The following is a 22,866-nucleotide window of genomic DNA, read 5'->3' on the forward strand; positions in this document are numbered from 1 at the left end:
ACTCACGTCCGCACAGTACTCCAGCGCCTCCGGGAACATCGGCTATATGCCAAGTTGGAGAAATGTTCATTCCACCAACAGAGTCTGCCTTTCCTGGGATATATCATTTCCTCCACCGCGTTACAGATGGATTCCGGTAAATTGACAGCGATCCGAGACTGGCCGGTGCCCCAGGGTCTGCGGGCTTTGCAGAGGTTCCTGGGGTTCGCGAACTACTACCAGCAGTTCATCAAGGATTACTCTCTCATCACGGCTCCTCTGACGACCCTCACGAGGAAGGGGGCCGATGCGAAGAACTGGACGTCAGAGGCTTTCTCTGCATTCACCACATTGAAGAAGGCCTTCCTCTCTGCCCCGGTACTCTGCAGTCCGGATCCTACTCAACCTTTCCTGGTGGAAGTGGATGCCTCATCCCTGGGAGTAGGGGCAGTTCTCTCTCAGACATCGGCATCCGGGAAAAAACATCCCTGCTTCTTCTTCTCCCGTAAGTTCACCCCCGCGGAGCGAAACTATACAGTGGGGGATCGGGAGCTTCTGGCGCTCAAACTAGCTTTTGAGGAATGGCGATAGTTACTGGAGGGAGCAGCACATCCAGTGACTGTAATAACCGACCACAAGAACCTGCTCTATTTGCAAAATGCCACCAGACTGAATCCTCGCCAGGCCCGGTGGTCTCTGTTCTTTGCCCGGTTTGACTTCCGTCTGATCTTCAGACCGGGGAAAAAGAATGTCCAGGCGGATGCCCTGTCCGCAGCTTCGAGGCTCCCGAGGACCAGGAGGAGCCCTACCCAATGTTGAATCCGGCATGCTTTCCCTCCATGCCCGGGGCCAGTGCACTTGCCAGAAGACCGTTCCGGTGGGTCTTCGTAGGAAGGTGTTGCGCTGGGGGCACGCTTCCGAATTTGCCGGACACTTCGGTTTCCACAAGACCCTACATCTGATCTCCCGATCGTATTGGTGGCCCCGGATGGCGCAGGATGTTCTACAATACGTATCTACCTGTCCGGTGTGCGCCCGAACCAAGTCTTCACATCAGAAGCAGTGGGGGCTGATGCAGCCCATGCCGGTACCACAGCAGCCGTGGGAGGACCTGTCCATGGATTTTATCACCGACCTGCCACCCTCACAGGGCAACAAGGTCATTTGGATGGTGATCGACCGGTTTTCCAAGATGGCCCACTTCATTCCTATGAAGGCTTTACCCACTGCCGCTACCCTTGCCGCAAACTTCATCACACACATCTTCCGGCTCCTTGGACTGCCACAGAGGATCATTAGTGACTGAGGCTCGCAGTTTACCTCGCGCTTCTGGAAAGCTTTGTGTTCAGCTTTTGGGGTTACCACTTTATTCTAGTCTGCATATCACCCCCAGACCAATGGTATGGTGGAGCAGGTCAACCAGATGGTGAAGGCGTTCCTCCGGGCATACTCTAACCAGCGCCCGGATGACTGGTCTACGCTGCTACCCTGGGCTGAGTTTGCCTATAATAACAGTCTGCATTCGGCCTCCCGAACGACACCTTTGAGCACCATCTATGGACGCCACCCGCGTCTACCTCTGCCAATTTCCCCCACAGAAGTTCCACCTCAGGTGCAGTCCACCATCTGTTCCTTTCAGGAAGCTTGGAAGAAGGTCCAGGAACAGTTACGACGAGCCGCGGTCAAGGCCAAGGAGACCTATGACCGTAGAAGACAAGCGGCTCCCACATTCCTGCCGGGAGAAAAGGTATGGTTGAGCACCCGATACCTGAAACTGCGGCTCCCATCTCTGAAGTTTGCTCCCCGGTTCATTGGACCTTTTGCTGTACGATCCAGGATAGGAGCAGTGACTTACCGATTGCTCCTCCCGCTCAGCTCAGGGTGCACAACGCCTTCCACGTATCTATCCTGAAGCCTTTCCGCAGGTTCAAGTGGCATCCGGAGCCCAAGAAGGTAGCTGTGCCAGAGAGTGATCCTGACCCTGAGTACGAAGTGGAACGGATCCTGGATTCGAAGCTGCGTGGTGGGAGGTTGTTCTACTTGCTGTCCTGGAAGCACTTCAGACCAGAGGACAACTCCTGGGAACCAGCAACCAATGTCCATGCTCCAGACCTGGTCCGTGAGTACCATTCTCAGCACCCTACTTGGCCCGGGCCAGGGAGAAGAGGGAGGCTTTCAGGGGGGATACTGTTACGTTCCTCACCTGGTTCCAGGCCTGCACGGCCGATTCGCCGGCGAGGCGCGGTCCGGCAGAGATAGCCGGCTATTTTGGATGTGGTTTCTCCAGGATGGGTCTATTTCTGTTTCCTATTTCTGGCAGCCGTCATCTTGGTTGGATCAAGGACAGCAACCATCTTGGCTAGCTAAGGAGGGGGCAGCCATCTTGTATACAAGAACAGGAAGGAAGCCCATATTTGGGTGTTGTGCTACTCTGCTGATGGGGTAGCCATCTTGGAACAGCTGCACATGGTTGAGCCTAATTCCTGCACTATTTTAAGCCCTGTTTCCAGTCCTTCCATGCTTCGGCTTCTATTCGCATAGAGGTTGTGGTCTTCATCTGTTCCAGTGTTTTCCTGTGTTCCTGACCTCGGATTGTTTACTGACTTCACGCTGTGTTGCTGCCGGCCCAGACTTCGGACTGCTTTCTGTTTTTGCTGCTTCGCTGACTCCTTGTTCCAGGACTGTGTCTGCGCTCCCGCTTGTCTGGTCAGTGGTCGCGCAACCCCGCTGGTTCCGGAAGTCCTGCCGGCCGCTTGAACCCAGGGGCTCAACTCTTGGGGGACAGTGGCTAAGTGCAGGTGAAGCTTGGGGTTGTCTGGCTGCCTGACCGAGCGCGGTGGCACTCCATCTTCGCCGTGCTCAGTCGGGGCACAAGGGCTCACATGTCAGGCTTCTTTCCTGGAAGCACTGGGTTTGTGAGCCCTTGGACCACTACCATGCAGCGGCAGTGGCAGGCAAGGACACCTTCAAAGCAGAGACGTGGCAAGGCTGGACTGGAACCCCGGACTGGAGTTCTGCACTGGAATACACAGGACTGGAATGCACCGGACGGGTGCGCACTGGACTGGAACCCACTGGATTGGTACACACTGGAGTGGAGTCCACTGGACTGGAACACACGGGACCGGAACCAGCTGGACAGGAACACACTGGACCTAGGCTTCACCTACGCTTAGTCACTGTTCCCCGAGGGTTGAGCCCTCAGGTTCGGGCAGCCGGCAGGGCTTACAACAAAACCAGAACTGGAACTAGCAAGCAGGAACAACAGGAATCAGGATACAGAAGTGCCCCCAGGCACCTAGGCGAAAGCAAGGCAGACAGGCAGGGAATGTCCAGGTTCCGACAATAGTCAGGTCTCGCCACAGGCAGAGAATATCCGGGTTCAGGCAGTAGTCGGGTCAGGCAGCAAGTATCGGGGTTCAGGCAGAGAGTAGTCAGATTCAGGCAATGGTCAGGTCAAGTAGCAAGACTATGGCTGGAGCTCCAGTAGCAAGGAGTACTGGCAGCGGACAGGACTAGGGCTGAAGCTCCAGAAGCAAAGGAAAACACACACGGGAAAACCAGAAAGCTAAACACAAGAAAACTAGTAAAGCTGTACACAAGCCAACAAGAAAGCTATGCCCAAGATAGGATTAGGATTAGGAACTGGTTGACGGACAGACGCCAGAGGGTGGTGGTGAATCGAGTTAGCTCGGAGGAGGGAAAGGTGAGTAGTGGAGTGCCTCAAGGATTGGTGCTGGGGCCGAATCTGTTCAATATATTTGTGAGTGACCTTGCCGAAGGGTTAGAAGGTAAAGTTTGCCTATTTGCGGATGATACTAAGATCTGTAACAGAGTGGACACCCCGGAGGGAGTGGAAAACATGAAAAAGGATCTGAAAAAGCTAGAACAATGGTCTAAGGTCTGGCAATTAAAATTCAATGCGAAGAAATGCAAAGTGATGCACTTAGGGAATAGAAATCCACGGGAGACGTATGTGTTAGGTGGCGAGAGTCTGATAGGTTTGGACGGGGAGAGGGACCTTGGGGTGATAGTATCTGAGGATTTGAAGGCGACGAAACAGTGTGACAAGGCGGTGGCTGTATCTAGAAGGTTGTTCGGCTGTATAGAGAGAGGTGTGACCAGCAGAAGAAAGGGAGTGTTGATGCCCCTGTATAAGTCGTTGGTGAGACCCCATCTAGAGTATTGTGTTCTGTTTTGGAGGCCGTATCTTGCTAAGGATGTAAAAAGAATCGAAGCAGTGCAAAGAAAAGCTACGAGAATGGTATGGGATTTGCGTAACAAGACATATGAGGAGAGACTTGCTGACCTGAACATGTATACCCTGGAGGAAAGGAGAAACAGGGGTGATATGATACAGACGTTCAAATATTTGAAAGGTATTAATCCGCAAACGAACCTTTTCCGGAGATACGAAGGCGGTAGAACGAGAGGACATGAAATGAGATTGAAGGGGGGCAGACTCAAGAAAAATGTCAGGAAGTATTTCTTCATGGAGAGAGTGGTGGATGCTTGGAATGCCCTCCCGCGGGAGGTGGTGGAGAGGAAAACGGTAACGGAATTCAAACATGCGTGGGATAAACATAAAGGAATCCTGTTCAGAAGGAAAGGATCCTCAGGAGCTTAACCGAGATTGGATAGCAGAGCCAGTAGTGGGAGGCGGGGCTGGAGGTTGGGAGGCGGGGATAGTGCGGGGCAGACTTATACGGTCTGTGCCAGAGCCAGTGGTGGGAGGCAGGACTGGAGGTTGGGAGGCAGGGATAGTGCTGGGCAGACTTATACGGTCTGTGCCAGAGCCGGTGGTGGGAGGCGGGGATAGTGCTGGGCAGACTTATACGGTCTGTGCCAGAGCCAGTGGTTAGGAGGTGGGGCTGGTGGTTGGGGGGTGGGGCTTGTGCTGGGTAGACTTATACGGTCTGTGCCCTGAACAGCACAGGTACAAATCAAAGTAGGGTATACACAAAAGTAGCACACATGAGTTGTCTTGTTGGGCAGACTGGATGGACTGTGCAGGTCTTTTTCTGCCGTCATCTACTATGTTAGTCACAAGCTAGAAACTCACACTAAGCAAAACACAGGAGAACTAGTAAAGCTGTACACAAGCTAACAAGCAAAGCTATGCCCAAGCTAACTAGTCACACGCTAGGAACTTGCACAACACAACACACAGGAGAACTAGTAAAGCTGTACACAAGCCAACAAGAAAAGCTATGCCCAAGCTACTAGTAACAAGCTAGAAACTCACACTGAACTGGACAAGGTAGCAGTGCACAGAGCACTCTAACATACCAGGGACCTTAGAGGATGCAAAGGCAAAGGCTGCAGTCTCTAAAGTGATTAATAAAGCCCTTCAACACCTGAGGAGCAGCTGCAGCCATCAGTAAGCAACTACGGAGGCTATCCAGGCACAAACAAGAGAGACAAGTCCGGAAGCCTGGAAGAACCGGACCGGACTTGGCTAAAGTCTGGAACGGGTAAGAACAGCAAGACAAACTATGGCAGCCACTGGCTCTGGCCACCAGCGGGTGAGAGGAGCACAAACCAAGGAGCAGGCAGAGCGCACACAGAACATAGAGAGACTTAGAATATCTAGGTGCAGCACAGAGGAGCAAACAGAGCCAGGCTGAAGACAGAGGTAGAGCTAACTCAGGTAGCACCCCCAGGTGCAGTAGAGTGGAGTAATTAGAGCCATGCTAGAAGCAGCCAGCACACAGAAGGAAAACTACTCCAGAAAGGATAGGCAGAAGCCAGTTTAGAAGCTGACCCCCAGAAATAAGGTAAGTCTGAGGGTGGTCACGGCCACAGATGTGACATCACATCCCCAATCGTAACATAACAATAGCTCTGCAAATTCATTTTTCAATTCTATCAGTACTCTGGGATGTATACTATCCAGTCAAGGCAATTCAGTTTGACAAATTGTCCCATTAAATCTTCCAGATTTACAGAGATTTGTTTCAGTTTCTTTGACTCATCAGCTTTGAAAACCATTTCTGGCACAGATATCTCTCCCAAATCTTCTTCGGTGAAGACTGAAGCAAAGAATCTCTCTGTTATGACCTTGTCTTCCCTGAGTGCCCCTTTTACCCCTTGGTCATCTAGCAGTCCAACTGATTCTTTTACCGGCTTCTTGCTTCTAATATACCTAAAAAAGGTTTTACTATGTGTTTTTGCTTCCAAAGTAATCTTCTTTTCAAAGTCTCTCTTTTCCTTCCTTATCAACGCTTTGCATTTTACTTGCCATTCCTTATGCAGTTTCCTATTATTTTCAGTCGGATCCTTCTTCCATTTTCTAAAGGATTTTCCTTTAGCTCTAATAGCTTCCTTTGCCTCACTTTTTAACCATACTGGCTGTCATTTGGCCTTTCTTCCACATTTTTTTTAATACATGGAATATACGTGGTCTGGGCTTCCAGGATGGTATTTTTGAATATCATTCATGCCTGTTGCAAATTTTTGACCTTTACAGCTGCTCCTCCAAGTTTTCTTCTTCTTTTTTTTTTTTTAACAATTCTCTTCATTTTATTTTAGTTTACTTTTTAAATACTAACACAATGGATTTCCTGTATGAACTTACTACAGAGATTACATCAAATCTAATCAGCAACATCGTCTCCTGCACCTGACCATGACCTCCACCTAATGAATAGGTCTAGAATTGTTCCTCCTCTTGTTGGTTCCTGAACCAGCTGCTCCATAAAGCAGTCCTTGATTTCATTAAGGAATTTTATCTCCCTAGCATGCCTTGTTGTTACATTTACCCGGTTGATATTGGGGTAATTGAAATCAGAAATTATCATAGAGTTCTACCCTATACTCAACGTGTTTGTGGGTAACTATGACAGGCAATAATGAAAAAAAGTGGAGGAAAAAAAATAGAGAAAAAAAAGAAGACCTCAGAAACTTTGGAACTTCCTCGTTCTTAAAGGACACACCTTTTACATAATGAGGGAACCACTTCAATCATACGTCTTCAAAAAAAACTCCACTATAACAAGTTCACAAAAACCATGTCATTGTACCCTTACAAACACTTGTGTGGAGACTCAATTTTCATCAAACAAAAACTTGGAAAAAATACTTACCTTTGATGCCAATGTCTCCATAAGTTTTTATAATGTCCAGCCTTACACAGATGTTTTCTCAATTTCCATAAAGTCCCGACAGGGGAACCCTGTTTCGCTGAAATATAGCTGCTTCAGGGGAAATCTCTTCAAACAAACATATCCAAGTTGTTGACATGTCCCATTGTCTCCGTGGCACCATGGTACAGAAAATGGCGGACGGCTTCTTCTTCAAACAAATTGCTTAAGTACTCAGCGTCTGACGTCAAAGACGTCTTCTCCAATCAAATATGTAATGCACTTTAAGAAAAGCTTTCCATTCAATGGATACATTCAACCCTTTAGGGATGACAGTCTGCAACCTAAATATCCACCGTTGCTCTCTTTGTCATAATAATCGCCTAATATCTCCTCTCCGTTCTGTTACCCTCAATTGTTCCACCACAATGCATTTCAGATCCGAAAACTGATGTTTCTTTAGGCAATGAGCTACCATAGCTTCATAAATTTTTCCAGCCTGGATGCAGTGTCTGTGTTCTATTAAACGTGTTCTCAAGGAACAAGCTGTGTCCCACGTAAAGCAATTTGCACGGACAACTTATGATATATATATTACAATGTCCGAGGCACAATCCATTGTGGATCATAAAGGATAAACTTTTTCAGAACTTATATCCAAAAATATATTAGATTCCGTCATAATGCTGCACACAGAACAGTAACCACATACTTTGTGTAACCCCTCACTCGGTCGCCTAACCCTTACACGACTCCAAATATCTGCGGGGCATAATGCATCGGTTGCTTTGTTTTTGTTTTGTTTTTTTCAATACTGCAATATTCAACAGTTTCAACCTTCAATAATCATCATAACAGAACTTCAAAATTTTTGTATAGTTTTGGATTCAAACATTCCCCCCCCCCCTCCCCATCCTCCCCACCCCCCCCCCCCTTCCCACCCTCCCTCCCAAAGGACTCGGCTGGCACCCAGCTATCAGCTCACTCTCTCATCATACATTCTAAACTGACAGAGCTTCAGAGGAAACATTTTCCCAGGTTGAGTTCCATTTTCCCATTTGTTGTTTGCGCTCAGCCTTTAGTCTCTCCATTTTGCGCACATACCACAGTTTGTTTAGCCATTTTGCTATCGGAGGAACCCCTTCACGCCGCCAGTGAGAGGCCACAACCACCCTTGCAGTTCCCACTACATGCTTCACCAGTATCTGTTTACATGTTGCTAAACCTGCAATCTGAGCTGAGAACAGAAACACTTCAGGGGCCCATGGTATTGTGCTTCCCAGCCATTTCTGCATCCTAAAGTGGACCGCCCTCCAGAATGCCCGAATTTTGACACAATCCCACCATATGTGCCCCATTGTGCCTTTATGCCCGCACTTCCTCCAACACATACCCGGGGCCAATGGAAACATCCTCTGTAAACGGGCAGGTGTAAGGTACCACCTATATAGTACTTTCACTGCGTTCTCCTGTATGGGGACATGAGTCGATACCCCTACTACACTTCTTTCTATTCTCTCCCATTCAGGTTCTCCCAACTTCACATCCAGTTCCCTTTCCCATCTTTGCCTGTGCTCACCACTGCAAGGTGATTGTTTACTTATGAGAAGGTACAGGTGACTGATCAGGCCACGAGAAGAAGAAAACTTCTCACACATCTTTTCTAGCTCTGATGTTTGACGTTTTATCACCTCCAGCACCGCTTTAGTCTGAAGGAAGTGTGCTAATTGACAGTATGCAAATTCACCCCCTCCTATCCCCGGAAACCTGTCCTTCAATGCATTTAAAGACAACAGTGAGTCCCCTTCAAACATTTGGCCCCAGGTTCGCATCCCTTCCTCGTACCAATTAGTAAAAATCCCCTTTGTAGTGCCTGGTAAAGATAAAGGATTAAAAGCTATAGGGGTGCTGCGAGTAAGGACGCATTTTCTCTTAGGGAATAAACTGTCCCAGTAGTAAAGTGTCACCGCTATGGATGGGCAGGCTCGTTCCTCCAGGATTCTAAAGGGTTTCGGTAGCCACATGAGTGCGTTCAACGGTGTGTCACCTAAAGAATGTTGTTCTATGTGCACCCACTGTCGATCCGGGTAATCTTGGTGCCATTCAAGTGCGGCCTTCCCTTGTGCTGCTCTGTAGTACCAGGTGAGATTGGGTACCCCCAGCCCCCCTCTCTTCCGTTTCTTATATAACAGGGCCCTTGCTAACCTTGGATGCTTTCCTGCCCAGACGAACCGCACTAACTTGTCTTGCAATGAAGCTATAAATCGCCTGGGCATCATCACAGGCAGCACCTGAAAGAGATACAGCAGGCGGGGTAATATGTTCATTTTGAGAATAGCTATTCTTCCAAACCATGAGACTCCCAAATCTCCCCATCGCTCTAGATCTTCCCCAATAGTTTTGCCTATACCTTTGTAGTTAGCATTAAAGAGTTCCGAGAACTCCCCAGTCAGGTTAACCCCTAAGTATCTAATTTGTTTAGGCGCCCATCGGAAGGAAGAAGAGATCTTTAAGGATTCCACCACATCATCTGGGAGTGTCACATTCAAAGCTTCTGATTTTGCCATGTTAACTTTGAATCCCGACACTGCCGAGTATTCCTCTATTACGCTCTCAAGATGTGGAAAGGTGTCTAGAGGTCGAGATATCAGCAGCAAAACGTCATCCGCGAAAAGGGCCATTTTGTGGATTCTATCTGCTATTCTGACTTCTGAGATATTAGGATCCAGCTGCACATGAGCCGCAAAGGGCTCCATCACCATAGCGAACAACAGGGGTGACAAAGGGCACCCCTGTCTGGTACCTCTGTACAACGTGAACATCTCGGAGTTACCACCATTGACCCGGACACAGGCCCTTGGGGATTCATAGAAAGCCTGAATCCACCTCCGAAACTGTACCCCAAACCTCATGGTTTCCAAGACCTTATACATAAAGGGCCAGTGAACCCGGTCAAACGCTTTTTCCGCGTCAAGACTTAGAAGACAGAGTGGTCTCTTATTTCTCTTTGCCAGATACATAATGTCCACCACTCTCCTAATGTTGTCCATCGCTTTTCGGTAAGGGACAAAACCCACCTGATCAGGATGGATGAGCACTGGGAGAATAGGAGCCAACCTACTTGCCAACACCTTAGCCAGGATTTTTACATCTGCATTTAGGACCGATATAGGTCTGTAAGAGCCACATTCTTGTTGGTCTTTGCCTGGCTTAGGTAGCACCGCTATCCATGCCTCCATCATGGACATCGGCAAGGGCTCCCCCCTCTCCACCTTGTTAAACACGTCTGCCAAGAGGGGAGCTAATTCAGGGGCAAACGTTTTATAAAACTCATTTGGCAAGCCATCCAACCCAGGTGATTTGCTTGAGGGTAAGCTACTGATAGCTACCTGAATTTCCTTAGGGGTTACCGGTTCATCTAGCAGTGCTTGTTGCTGGGGACTCAAAGAGGACAGCTCACTATCTTGTAAATATTGGTCTACTAGCTCCAAAGGGGGGCTAAGTTCCTGAGCATACAAAGTCTGGTAAAATTCCCCAAATCGTTTATGAATTTGATCAGATGTATCTAGATCCCTCCCTCCTGCCTCTCGTATATTTAGAATGGTCCGCTCTACTTTTTGCCTACGCAATTTTGTGGCCAGAAGGCGGCCCCGCCTTGTTGCCAAATTCATATGAGTTCACTCTATTCTTTGCTTGTATCAGGCTAAGCTGCTCGGAATAGATGGAGTCTAGCAGCGCTCGCTGTGCATGAAGCTCCCGCAATATTCGTGCTGACCCATTGGCTTTGTGCTGCGCATCTAGCATGCGGATGTTCTCCATACAGCGCGCTATCTGTGCCCTGCGAATCTTTGACTTTTTGCTTGCCAGTTGCAAGAAATAACCCCGGGACACTGCTTTCAGGGCATCCCATACCGTATTGAGTGAGGGCCCTGACTCCAAATTAAATTCAAGGTATTCTGTTAGCATCTTTTTGTATCCTTCCACCACTTCCCCTTCCCCCAAGAGGCCAACATTCAGTGTCCATCTTTTATCCTTTTGTTCTGCTCTGATATTTGGTAAGGTAACCCACACCGGTGCATGGCCCGAGATGGTCATATTCCCTATCCCCGCGTCAGGTCCCTTCTCTACTAATGTGACATCCAAAAAAATGTAATCGATGCGTGAATAAGAGTTGTGGACTGGTGACTAAAATGTATAATCTCGCTCTCTCTGATGTTTCAACCTCCACAAGTCCAATGTGCCTAAGGATTGCGCTAGAGATCTCAGAGCCAATGAGTCCTTCTGACCTTCAGCCCTAGGAGCTCCTGTGCGATCTAAGTTTAAGTTCATCACGGCATTAAAGTCCCCACCAATCACAAGGGATCCCTGGACAAAACTAGTTAAGGAGTTTCTAACTCTCTCGATAAAACTCGCCTGTCCTACATTGGGCGCATATATAGATGCAATTGTTAGGTCCACTTGGGCAATTCTGATATGCAGGAAGATATACCGTCCACCCGGGTCCCTCTTTACCTTAATCACCTGTGCTCCAACCGATGCGTGTATTAGTATCGCTACTCCCCCCTTCTTTGACTCTGCTGCCGATGCATAGTGTGCCACTGGGTATTCTGAGTGGGAAAGAAGCCTTTCATGTCTGCCCCTCAAGTGTGTTTCCTGCAGGAGGGCCACATGTGGCCTTAACTGCGTCAATTCTTTGTGAAACTTCTGTCGTTTCTGTGGCATATTTAACCCCTTTACATTATAGGAGAGAATCTTTAAGTCTGTACCCATCACTGGTTATTTGAACAAGCCTGATCAGTTGCATCCTTTCGGTGCACCTCTGTACAGCATTGCAGTGTCTTGCATCCGTAGCCCTAGCCTTGTCCTCCCCCCTCCCCTTCTAACATCCCCCCATCTATTCTGCCCCCTTACATCCCCCCTCCCCCAACCATTCTCACCACCTGAAAGACCAATGTCCTCCAGATGGGAATCGAGGAAGCTACCCATCAGCCACACAGCCCCCCACCCCCCATCCCAGCCCCCCCCCCCCCCACTCCCACCAGGTCTTTAAACACTTATTGGTTCCCCCCATCCCCTTAGTTCCCATCCAGCTCACACCCGTTCAACTTGTATTTCAGCATTAATCCTACCCATCAACTTATCCGGCTCTGTGTCCCCCCCCCCCCCCCCCCCCAAGTCTTAAGCTTATAGCTAAAAGTGGGTCCTTCACCAGCTGAACAGTCTGCAGGCCAAAACCAGCCTTTCCAGCGACCTTTGGGCACGTTCTCCAAAAGTGAGCTGCCTCCATTCACCATGGCCCTTGAAACACTGTCCCAGCACCCTTGTCAAACCTGTGCAGTCCAGCTCAACGCTTCTGGCTACTTTTCTTGGAAGATTCTGGGACTCTTTGCCACCGTTGAAGTTTCGCTCTCGTAGTGGGCGCCACCGCCCCAGGTGAGGCCTTCGCGGAAACTATGTCAGCAGCATGCAGGACCTCCCATGCCTCCTGTAGGGTTTGCACCCTATGCTTGTTACCCTTCAGGGTGACGTTTAGTGAAAAAGGGAATCCCCATCTGTATTGTATCTGATGTTTGCTCAGGGACTCCAGCGCCGGCCTCATCTGTCTTCTTAGCCAGAGGGTGTATTGTGAAAGGTCTTGATAGACCTGTATCTGAGCTCCGCCAAACTCCAGAGTCTTTGTCTTTCTTGCAGCCGACAGGACCTTTTCTTTGATTTCATATTTATGGAACCGCACAATTATATCACGCGTTTGCTGCTCCTTTCGCGCGCCCAGTGCTCTGTGCGCTCTGTCCAATTCACACGGCAGCTCTCCCTCCTCGGGGCCTAGCAACGTGGAGCACAAAGTGTGTACTATCTCCGCCACGTTTTCTGTCTCGCCGCCTTCAGGGACACCGCGAAAGTGAAGGTTATTCCTCCGTCCCCGGTTCTCAATATCATCCAATTTGTATTCCAGGTGAGCGTGTTTATGTTCCATTTCTTGCAGCAGAGTGGCGTGTTTATTTAGAGTGTCCGTGTGTTCATCTATTTTCAATTCTGCCTCCTCCACTCTTCCTCCCAATTCTCTGAGATCAGCGCTGAGCGTGTCCATCCGCTCTAATATTTCATCTTTAGACTGTTTGATCTCCGTCTGGATATTGGAGAGAAACCTGCGAAGCTCACCAGATATGCCTTTTTTTAAAGGTGGGGCTCGCGCTTCAGACATAGAGAGAGCAGAGTCCGAATCCGACGGGGAGGCTCGCTCAGGCGACTCGCGGTTTTTTGCGGCCTTGCTCGACTTACTTTTCTCTGCCCTTTCCGCCTCTTTTTTCCGCGTGGAAACTGCTTTGCTCATGTCTCCAGGTATTTAAGGGTGAGATCCGCTGGCTTTTGCTGATTTTTTCTCTCTTTGGGTCACTATTTTACCCGGTTTTTCGGTAATGGGAGAGGGAGCTCCGAGGCTAGGCTGCCATGCTACCCGATGACGTCACTTCCTCCAGTTGCTTTGGTTTTTAAGGGCGGTTAGTGTGCGCGTGAGGTTGGGGAGTTTGTCAGCCAGTCTTGATGCTTTTTTTTGTTTTTTCGCGTGCCACTTCTTTGGATTCCGTCACCAGTGTGGGATGTATGACGTCAGTGTTATCTACTGCACTTAGCAGACCACCTCCGAGGGACCCACGGTTCCAGGCAGCGTCAGAACGTTGGAGGTGAGAATTATTATATAGGATGATGCAAGGTTCCACACTAGGCGTCACTGCCAAGGAAAAGGATCTAGCAGCCTGACGATCAAAGGTAAATGCGGGCACTAGAGTCCATAGGACCCCCGGACCCACTTCCCAAAACAAGCCCCCCCCGAACCTCAGCGCAGTGGGCAGGGAACCCCCTATTTTGAAGGCGGTGCTGGAAAAAGGAAAGAGTGCAACTCCCTCCTCCAACGCTGAGGTACGGGGGGGGGGGGTGCCACTAGATCAACAGGGAGAGAGGGCGGGGGTTGATTCTGCAGCCCACCAGGTATATTTTTAAGGTGTAGGGGGTTAAGCCCCCATGTCGCCATTCCAGGAGTGTATGGGTGCTTGGAGGGACACTAGGCCACCAGAGCCTTGCTTTTGGAGGGGGGTCCAGGGGTCCCACAGACCTCCAGCCCCTGCCTCAACCTGTCAAACACATGTGGGAGGATTGTGCTTGAGCTGTTTTGGAACAGCACTGGGAATTGATCATCATGGCCTAGGTGCCATCGTTGATGATATGTTAAAACCCTCTGCTCAATGTGCAGCGGCGGCTAAGAAAGCAAATAGAATGTTCGGAATTATTAGGAAAGGAATGAAAAGCAAAAATGAGAATATTACCTCGAATACTGTATGCAATTCTGGTCACTGCGACTCAAGATATAGTGGAATTAGAAGAGGTACAGAGAAGGGCAACAAAAATGATAAGGGGCTGGGATGACTTCCCTATGAGGAAAGGCTAAAGTGGCTAAGGCTGTTCAGCTTGGAGAACAGATGGTTGAAGGGAGAAATGATAGAGGTTTATAAAATACTGAGTGGAGTGGTAATGGGTAGACTGAATCGCTTGCTTACCCTTTCCAAAAATACTAGGACTAGGGGGGGCATGCAGTAAAGCTACTAAGTAGTAAATTTAAAACAAACCGTGAAAATATTTCTTCTCTCAATATATAATTAAACTGTGGAATCTGTTGCCAGACAATGTGGTAAAAGCAGTTATCTCAGCAGGGTGTAAAAAAGGTTTGGATAATTTCCTAAAAGAAAGTCCACAAGCCACTCTTTTTTTTTTTTTTTTTTACTGTATTAGGATCCTGTCAGGTACTTGTGACCTGGATTGGCCAATGTTGAAAACACGATACTGAGCTTGATGGACCTTCAGTATGTCCCAGTATGGCAATGCTTATGTTCTTATTTTCACTGCATCCATACTAAAACTTGCTTAGTATGAGTTTTATTGTATAGACACCTTTATTTCACTGAGAATTTTTAATTCATAATTTCATATACGAGTTATAAATCTAGCAAATGGAATGGAATTTCATAAAAATATGTTTAAAACATGAACTTCTCGGACCAGAAGAATTACATATATTAACCTCATCGATGAGAAAGAGTGAAACCAGTTGAACTAAAGTGTTGTCTCTCCATTTTCTAGTCATGCTGTCCCATTTTTCCTAGCAGAAAAACAAAAATTGTCAAGAAAACAAGTAAAAGATTTCCTGAGATTCTCAGACATATAGATAAAAAGCAATTGGTGTATGTTTTCACACAAAATGAACAATAAATAATGAAAAGGTCAGTGGATAAATACTTAAGTAATTTTCACCACAACACAGGTACTTGCATAGTCTGTAAGTAGTTTAATCTTTGGACTCTGCACCAGTTTTCATTTGAAAATTGCCTAGGGAAAAAGTATCCATAGATATTTTTCTGCAGCTATATTTTCTCTTACAGATTGACATAGCCCCAATCCAACTTAATGCAACTGAAACAACATACATACTTTCACCCACTTACTAGAGTGGGTGATTTTCAGACAGCTGATTTACATTAGTGAATTATCTGCATAAATAGCTTGTGAAAATTGTACTCTTAAGTTAAAAAACAGGGTTCTAGACTAATGGTGTAGCAACAGGTGGGCATAGGCCCACCCAGCAGCGGCACACCTGTGATGTGGCTAGCAGGGATCCCCAAACCCTGCTAGATGAACCCTCCTGGTATCTCTTCCTCTTCTCTCATGCAGTCGATCTGGCCTCTCTCAACCCCCCAATCCCCATGTACCATTTAAATACTTCAGTTCTATATACAGTTATACATACACGCTGCTATGGTGGCTCCACAGCCTCCCCTCAGACACGGTCCCACCTATGCAGAAGTAGGAAGTTGTGTCAGAGGTAAGGTTCTGAGGCTGGTGAAGCAGTGTGTATGCGTCGCTGCTCGCTACCAGCAAAGAAATGAAATGTTTACCAAGGGAGGGGTTTGAGAGATGCCAGATGTAGTTCTTGTGCCCACCCATTTTGGGCTCAGGCCCATCCAAAATTAGGTGTCTGGCTATGCCACTGATCTGGACAGAGATGAAGCAACTGTTAAATTGACGACAAGCATATTCATGTTTTTTCAGTAGGGACGTACCTTATGGACGATGTTCATATATGTAACAAACTTCAAAAATGATCCTCACAGACCTTTGGTCTGATACAGTATGGCAGTTCTAATTAATTAAATATAAATATGCTCTGCATCCACAAAAACCTTATCTCCCCTCAACAACATGTGCAGATCATAACTAGCACATCAACATAGCGGGAAGTAAGACTAAAGAAAAGCCAAACAAAAGATGAGAGTGCCACTGAAATGTAGCTGGAAAGCGATGACCACAAATGGTTGCAGTCTAAGCAAATAGTTCACGATCTGCAAGTCCTGATCTTAGAGGCAGGCTTAGACTCTGTTGCTATCACAGAGACTTGGTTCACTGATTCTGATGAATGGGATACAAACATGCCAGGCTTTAATCTATTTAGGAACAATAGAGATGGTCATAAAATGGTGGAGTAGCTCTGTATATAAGAAATGATAGTGTGACTAAAATGCCAGGGGCTTTGGAAAAGGAAGAAGCGATATGGATCACCCTGAAAAGAAATGATGGAACCTCTGTCCGCATGGGTGTTGTCTACAGACCTCAGACACAACTGGAGGAACTAGATAAACATCTGGTTACAGATATCTAAAAGTTGGGAAAGAAATGAGGTGCTCTTGCTGGGAGATTTCAACCTTCCGGATGCGGATTGGAAAGTTCTATCTGTGGAATTGGAAAGAAGTAGAGAGATCGTGGATGCCTTACAAAGTGCTCTGCTCAGACAAATGGTGACAGAACCATGAGGGAAGGAGTGACGCTGGATCTGGTGCTCACAAAAGGGGAAAGTGTGTCTAATGTCTGAGTGGGTGCCCATCTGGGCAGCAGTGATCATCAAACAGTTTGGTTGATGTAACAGCTGGAGTGGAGGGAAGCTACTCAAAATTCAAAAGTCCTGGATTTCAAACATGCTGACTTTAACAAAATAGGGGAATACCTGAAGAAAGAGTTGATGGGCTGGGAGGACATATGAGAAGTGGGAAGGTAGTGGTCCAGGCTGAAAGGAGCTATAAATATGGCCACTAATTTTTATGTAAGGAAAGTAAATAAAAGCAAAAGAAAAAGGAAACCAATATGGTTCTCCAAGCAAGTGGATGAGAAAATAAAGGCTAAAGAGTTAGCATTAATGAAATATAGAAAAACTCAAGAAGAGAAATATGGAGAAGAATATCAGAGGAAACTAAAACAAGCAAAGAGAAAGATACATCTGGCAAAAGTGTAAATGGAAGAACAAATGGCTAAAAATGTAAGGAGGGGCAACAAGAATTTTTTAGGTATATTAGTGGAAAGGGAAAGACTAAAAATGGAATTGTGAGACTGAAAGATGCTGTGAACTGCTATGTGGAGAATGAGGAGGAAAAAGCAAATTTGCTAAACAAATACTTCTGTTCTGTGTTCGTGGAAGAAAATCCTGGAGAAGGACCATGATTGACTGGTAAAGGTACATATGAGAATGGAGTAGATATAGCACTGTTCACAGAAGAAAATGTTTATGAATAACTTGAAAATTTGAAGGTGGACAAAGCTATGGGACCAGACAGGATACATCCCAGGATACTGAGGGAACTCAGAGAGGTTCTGGCGAGTCCTCTTAAAGATTTGTTTAATAAATCCTTGGAGGTGGAGGAGGTTCCTTGGGATTGGAGAAGAGCGATGTGGTCCCTCTTCACAAAAGTGGTGACAGAGAAGAAGCTGGAGACTACAGGTCAGTAAGCTCACTTCGGTTATTGGAAACGTAATGGAAGCAATGCTGAAGGAAAGGATAGTGAATTTCCTAGAATCCAATAAGTTACAAGATCAGAGAGAAAAAAAAGTTTTACCAAAGGTAAATCGTGTCAAGCGAATCTGATTGAATTCTTTGACTGGGTGACCAGAGAATTGGATTGAGGACATGCACTAGATGCAATCTACTTAGATTTCAGCAAAGCATTTGACACAGTTCCTCATAGGAGGCTCTTGAATAAACCTGACAGGCTGAAGTTAGGACCCAAAGTGGTGAACTGGATTAAGAACTGGTTGATAGACAGATGCCAGAAGGTGGTGGTTAATGGAATTCACTTGGAGGAAGGTGAGTAGCGGAGTGCCTCTAGGATCGGTGCTGGGGCCGATTCTGTTCAATATATTTGTGAGCGACATTGCCAAAGGGTTAGAAGGTAAGGTCTGCCTTTTTGTGGATGATACCAAGATCTGTAACAGAGTGAACACCCCGGAGGGAATGGAAAACATGAAAAAGGATTTGCAGAAGTTAGAAGAACGGTTTAATATTTGGCAATACCAAGATCTGTAACAGAGTGGACACTCCGGAGGGAGTGGAAAACATGAAAAAGGATTTGCAGAAGTTAGAAGAACAATCTAATATTTGGCAATTAAAATTCAATAAAGCTAAAAGAGAGGGTATACAGTATACACAAAAAGCACACAGTAGAAAAAAAGAGCACAACTGGGCCTTCAAGACTGAGACAACAGGAGTCCTTTATTAAGAAAAGACACGACACGGGCCGTGTTTCGGCGTCCACAACGTCTGCCTCAGGGGTCTAATAACAAAACACATATAAAACATAATAACTTAATCAATAATAGAAACAGAAATAAAAATGAATATAGATGTGAAATCAAATAGTCAAAGCATCATCATAAATAATACATATAAAAAGCAGGTATGCAACTTAAAAACACTTCACCATAAATAATATATATATAAAGCAAATATACAACTTAATAAAAAAACAAGTATAAAACCTAATCATAAACAAATAATAAATTAGGAACACAATCTTAACATCAATCACCACAGATAGTGTACATATATAATATGGTAAACATTAATATCCAAGTAAATTAAACAAAAAATCTTTAAGTTCTCAGATATAATGCACACTGATATAGTTAGATATTAGTAATATGTGTTTCCCTTTTTGGTTTGGAAAAAATTAAACCTGTATGCATTGTGGGGGCATGTGAAGTTTGTACGATTTGGTCAATATTAAGTTACATTGCTTCAGAATTCAAATTCATAGTGATTGACTAATTACAGGAAATGCTTACCTAGGTGTAATTACTAGATATACAGGTAGGGAATTCGATTCCTATAGAGAAATGAAAGAGATCAGCAAGGGACTAGATAAGCAGCACACAGTGAAACATCCAGATTGTAAGCTCTTTGAGCAGGGACTGTCTTTCTTCTATGTTTGTGCAGCGCTGCGTATGCCTTGTAGCGTTATAGAAATGCTAAATAGTAGTAGTAGTAGAAAAGCAATTATATTCCATAAAAAGAGCGCAGGGATCTTAGGTAATACTATCATTACAAAATGTGGTCTCTCTCAGGCTTACATATGAAGTCTCCGTTTACTGTAATTGACAGCTTGAGTAGGAAAAGAGACCCTTTATTTATATAATAAATAGATGTTTTGAGGTATTGTGTCTATAATGTAGTTCCTAACAGAGGTGTCAAGCAAATAAACCACCATAAGGCAATGAAGTCGTCGGTTCAGAGAAAGCGAATGCTACATACCTGTAGAAGGTATTCTCCGAGGACAGCAGGCTGAGTGTTCTCACTGATGGGTTGACGTCCTCGGCAGCCCCCTCCATCGGAAAGTTTACTAGCAAAGGCCTTTGCTAGTCCTCGCGCGCCCATGCGCACTGCGCATGCGCGGCCGTCTTCCCGCCCGAAACCGGCTCGAGCCGGCCAGTCCAGTATGTAGCAAGACAATACAATTCAAGGGAAGACTCAACTCCAAAGGGGAGGCGGGCGGGTTTGTGAGAACAATCAGCCTGCTGTCCTCGGAGAATACCTTCTACAGGTATGTAGCATTCGCTTTCTCCGAGGACAAGCAGGCTGCTTGTTCTCACTGATGGGGTATCCCTAGCCCCCAGGCTCACTCAAAACAACAACCATGGTCAATTGGGCCTCGCAACGGCGAGGACATTAATGAGATTGACCTAAAAAATTTACCAACTAACTGAGAGTGCAGCCTGGAACAGAACAAACAGGGCCCTCGGGGGGTGGAGTTGGATCCTAAAGCCCAAACAGGTTCTGAAGAACTGACTGCCCGAACCGACTGTCGCGTCGGGTATCCTGCTGCAGGCAGTAATGAGATGTGAATGTGTGGACAGATGACCACGTCGCAGCTTTGCAAATTTCTTCAATGGAGGCTGACTTCAAGTGGGCTACCGACGCAGCCATGGCTCTGACATTATGAGCCGTGACATGACCCTCAAGAGCCAGCCCCGCCTGGGCGTAAGTGAAGGAAATGCAATCTGCTAGCCAATTGGATATGGTGCGTTTCCCTACAGCCACTCCCCTCCTATTGGGGTCAAAAGAAATAAACAATAGGGCGGACTGTCTGGTGGGCTGTGTCCGCTCCAAGTAGAAGGCCAGTGCTCTCTTGCAGTCCAATGTGTGCAGCTGACGTTCAGCAGGGCAGGAATGAGGACGGGGAAAGAATGTTGGCAAGACAATTGACTGGTTCAGATGGAACTCCGACACAACCTTTGGCAGGAACTTAGGGTGAGTGCGGAGGACTACTCTATTATGATGAAATTTGGTGTACGGGGCCTGGGCTACCAGGGCCTGAAGCTCACTGACTCTACGAGCTGAAGTAACTGCCACCAAGAAAATGACCTTCCAGGTCAAGTACTTCAGATGGCAGGAATTCAGTGGCTCAAAAGGAGGTTTCATCAGCTGGGTGAGAACGACATTGAGATCCCATGACACTGTAGGAGGCTTGACAGGGGGCTTTGACAAAAGCAAACCTCTCATGAAGCGAACAACTAAAGGCTGTCCTGAGATCGGCTTACCTTCCACACGGTAATGGTCTGCACTGATTGCACTAAGGTGAACCCTTACAGAGTTGGTCTTGAGACCAGACTCAGACAAGTGCAGAAGGTATTCAAGCAGGGTCTGTGTAGGACAAGAGCGAGGATCTAGGGCCTTGCTGTCACACCAGACGGCAAACCTCCTCCAATGGAAGAAGTAACTCCTCTTAGTGGAGTCTTTCCTGGAAGCAAGCAAGATGCGGGAGACACCCTCTGACAGACCCAAAGAGGCAAAGTCTACGCCCTCAACCTCCAGGCCGTGAGAGCCAGAGACTGGAGGTTGGGATGCAGAAGCGCCCCCTCGTCCTGTGTGATGAGGGTCGGAAAACACCCCAATCTCCACGGTTCTTCGGAGGATAACTCCAGAAGAAGGGGGAACCAGATCTGACGCGGCCAAAAAGGAGCAATCAGAATCATGGTGCCTCGGTCTTGCTTGAGTTTCAACAAAGTCCTCCCCACCAGAGGGATGGGAGGATAAGCATACAGCAGGCCCTCCCCCCAATCCAGGAGGAAGGCATCCGATGCCAGTCTGCCGGGGGCCTGAAGCCTGGAACAGAACTGAGGGACTTTGTGGTTCAATCGAGATGCGAAGAGATCCACCAAGGGGGTGCCCCATGCTTGGAAGATCTGGCGCACCACTCTGGAGTTGAGCGACCACTCGTGAGGTTGCATAATCCGGCTCAGTCTGTCGGCCAGACTGTTGTTTACGCCTGCCAGATATGTGGCTTGGAGCACCATGCCGAGACGGCGAGCCCAGAGCCACATGCTGACGGCTTCCTGACACAGGGGGCGAGATCCGGTGCCCCCCTGCTTGTTGACATAGTACATGGCAACCTGGTTGTCTGTCTGAATTTGGATAATTTGGTGGGACAGCCGATCTCTGAAAGCCTTCAGAGCGTTCCAGATCGCTCGCAACTCTAGAAGATTGATCTGTAGATCGCGTTCTTGGAGGGACCAACTTCCTTGGGTGCGAAGCCCATCGACATGAGCTCCCCATCCCAGGAGAGACGCATCCGTGGTCAGCACTTTTTGTGGCTGAGGAATTTGGAAGGGACGTCCCAGAGTCAAATTGGAGCAAATCGTCCACCAATACAGGGATTTGAGAAAACTCGTGGACAGGTGGATCACGTCCTCTAGACCCCCAGCGGCCTGATACCACTGGGAGGCTAGGGTCCATTGAGCAGATCTCATGTGAAGGCGGGCCATGGGAGTCACATGAACTGTGGAGGCCATGTGGCCCAGCAATCTCAACATCTGCCGAGCTGTGATCTGCTGGGACGCACGCACCCGCGAGACGAGGGACAACAAGTTGTTGGCTCTCGCCTCTGGGAGATAGGCGCGAGCCGTCCGAGAATCCAGCAGGGCTCCTATGAATTCGAGTTTCTGCACTGGGAGAAGATGGGACTTTGGGTAATTTATCACAAACCCCAGTAGCTCCAGGAGGCGAATAGTCATCTGCATGGACTGCAGGGCTCCTGCCTCGGATGTGTTCTTCACCAGCCAATCGTCGAGATATGGGAACACGTGCACCCCCAGCCTGCGAAGTGCCGCTGCTACCACAGCTAGGCACTTTGTGAACACCCTGGGCGCAGAGGCGAGCCCAAAGGGTAGCACACAGTACTGGAAGTGGCGTGTGCCCAACTGAAATCGCAGATACTGTCTGTGAGCTGGCAGTATCGGGATGTGTGTGTAGGCATCCTTCAAGTCCAGAGAGCATAGCCAATCGTTTTGCTGAATCATGGGGAGAAGGGTGCCCAGGGAAAGCATCCTGAACTTTTCTTTTACGAGATATTTGTTCAGGGCCCTTAGGTCTAGGATGGGACGCATCCCCCCTGTTTTCTTTTCCACAAGGAAGTACCTGGAATAGAATCCCAGCCCTTCT

The 22,866-nt window shown here is 47.4% G+C and overlaps 1 protein-coding gene across 1 annotated transcript in view; it reads right to left on the reverse strand.

The window, feature by feature from the left end:
- The window catches only part of HFM1 (helicase for meiosis 1), a 472,985-nt gene that overhangs the window by 402,279 nt on the left and 47,840 nt on the right, over nt 1-22,866 (reverse strand). Inside the window, exon 5 of the mRNA XM_030206735.1 lies at nt 15,133-15,210. Coding sequence (XP_030062595.1) covers nt 15,133-15,210 — 78 coding nt within the window. The remainder of the gene's footprint in view (nt 1-15,132; nt 15,211-22,866) is intronic.

This window comes from Microcaecilia unicolor, chromosome 6 (assembly GCF_901765095.1).
Source record: "Microcaecilia unicolor chromosome 6, aMicUni1.1, whole genome shotgun sequence".
NCBI classification, from domain to species: Eukaryota; Metazoa; Chordata; class Amphibia; order Gymnophiona; family Siphonopidae; genus Microcaecilia; species Microcaecilia unicolor.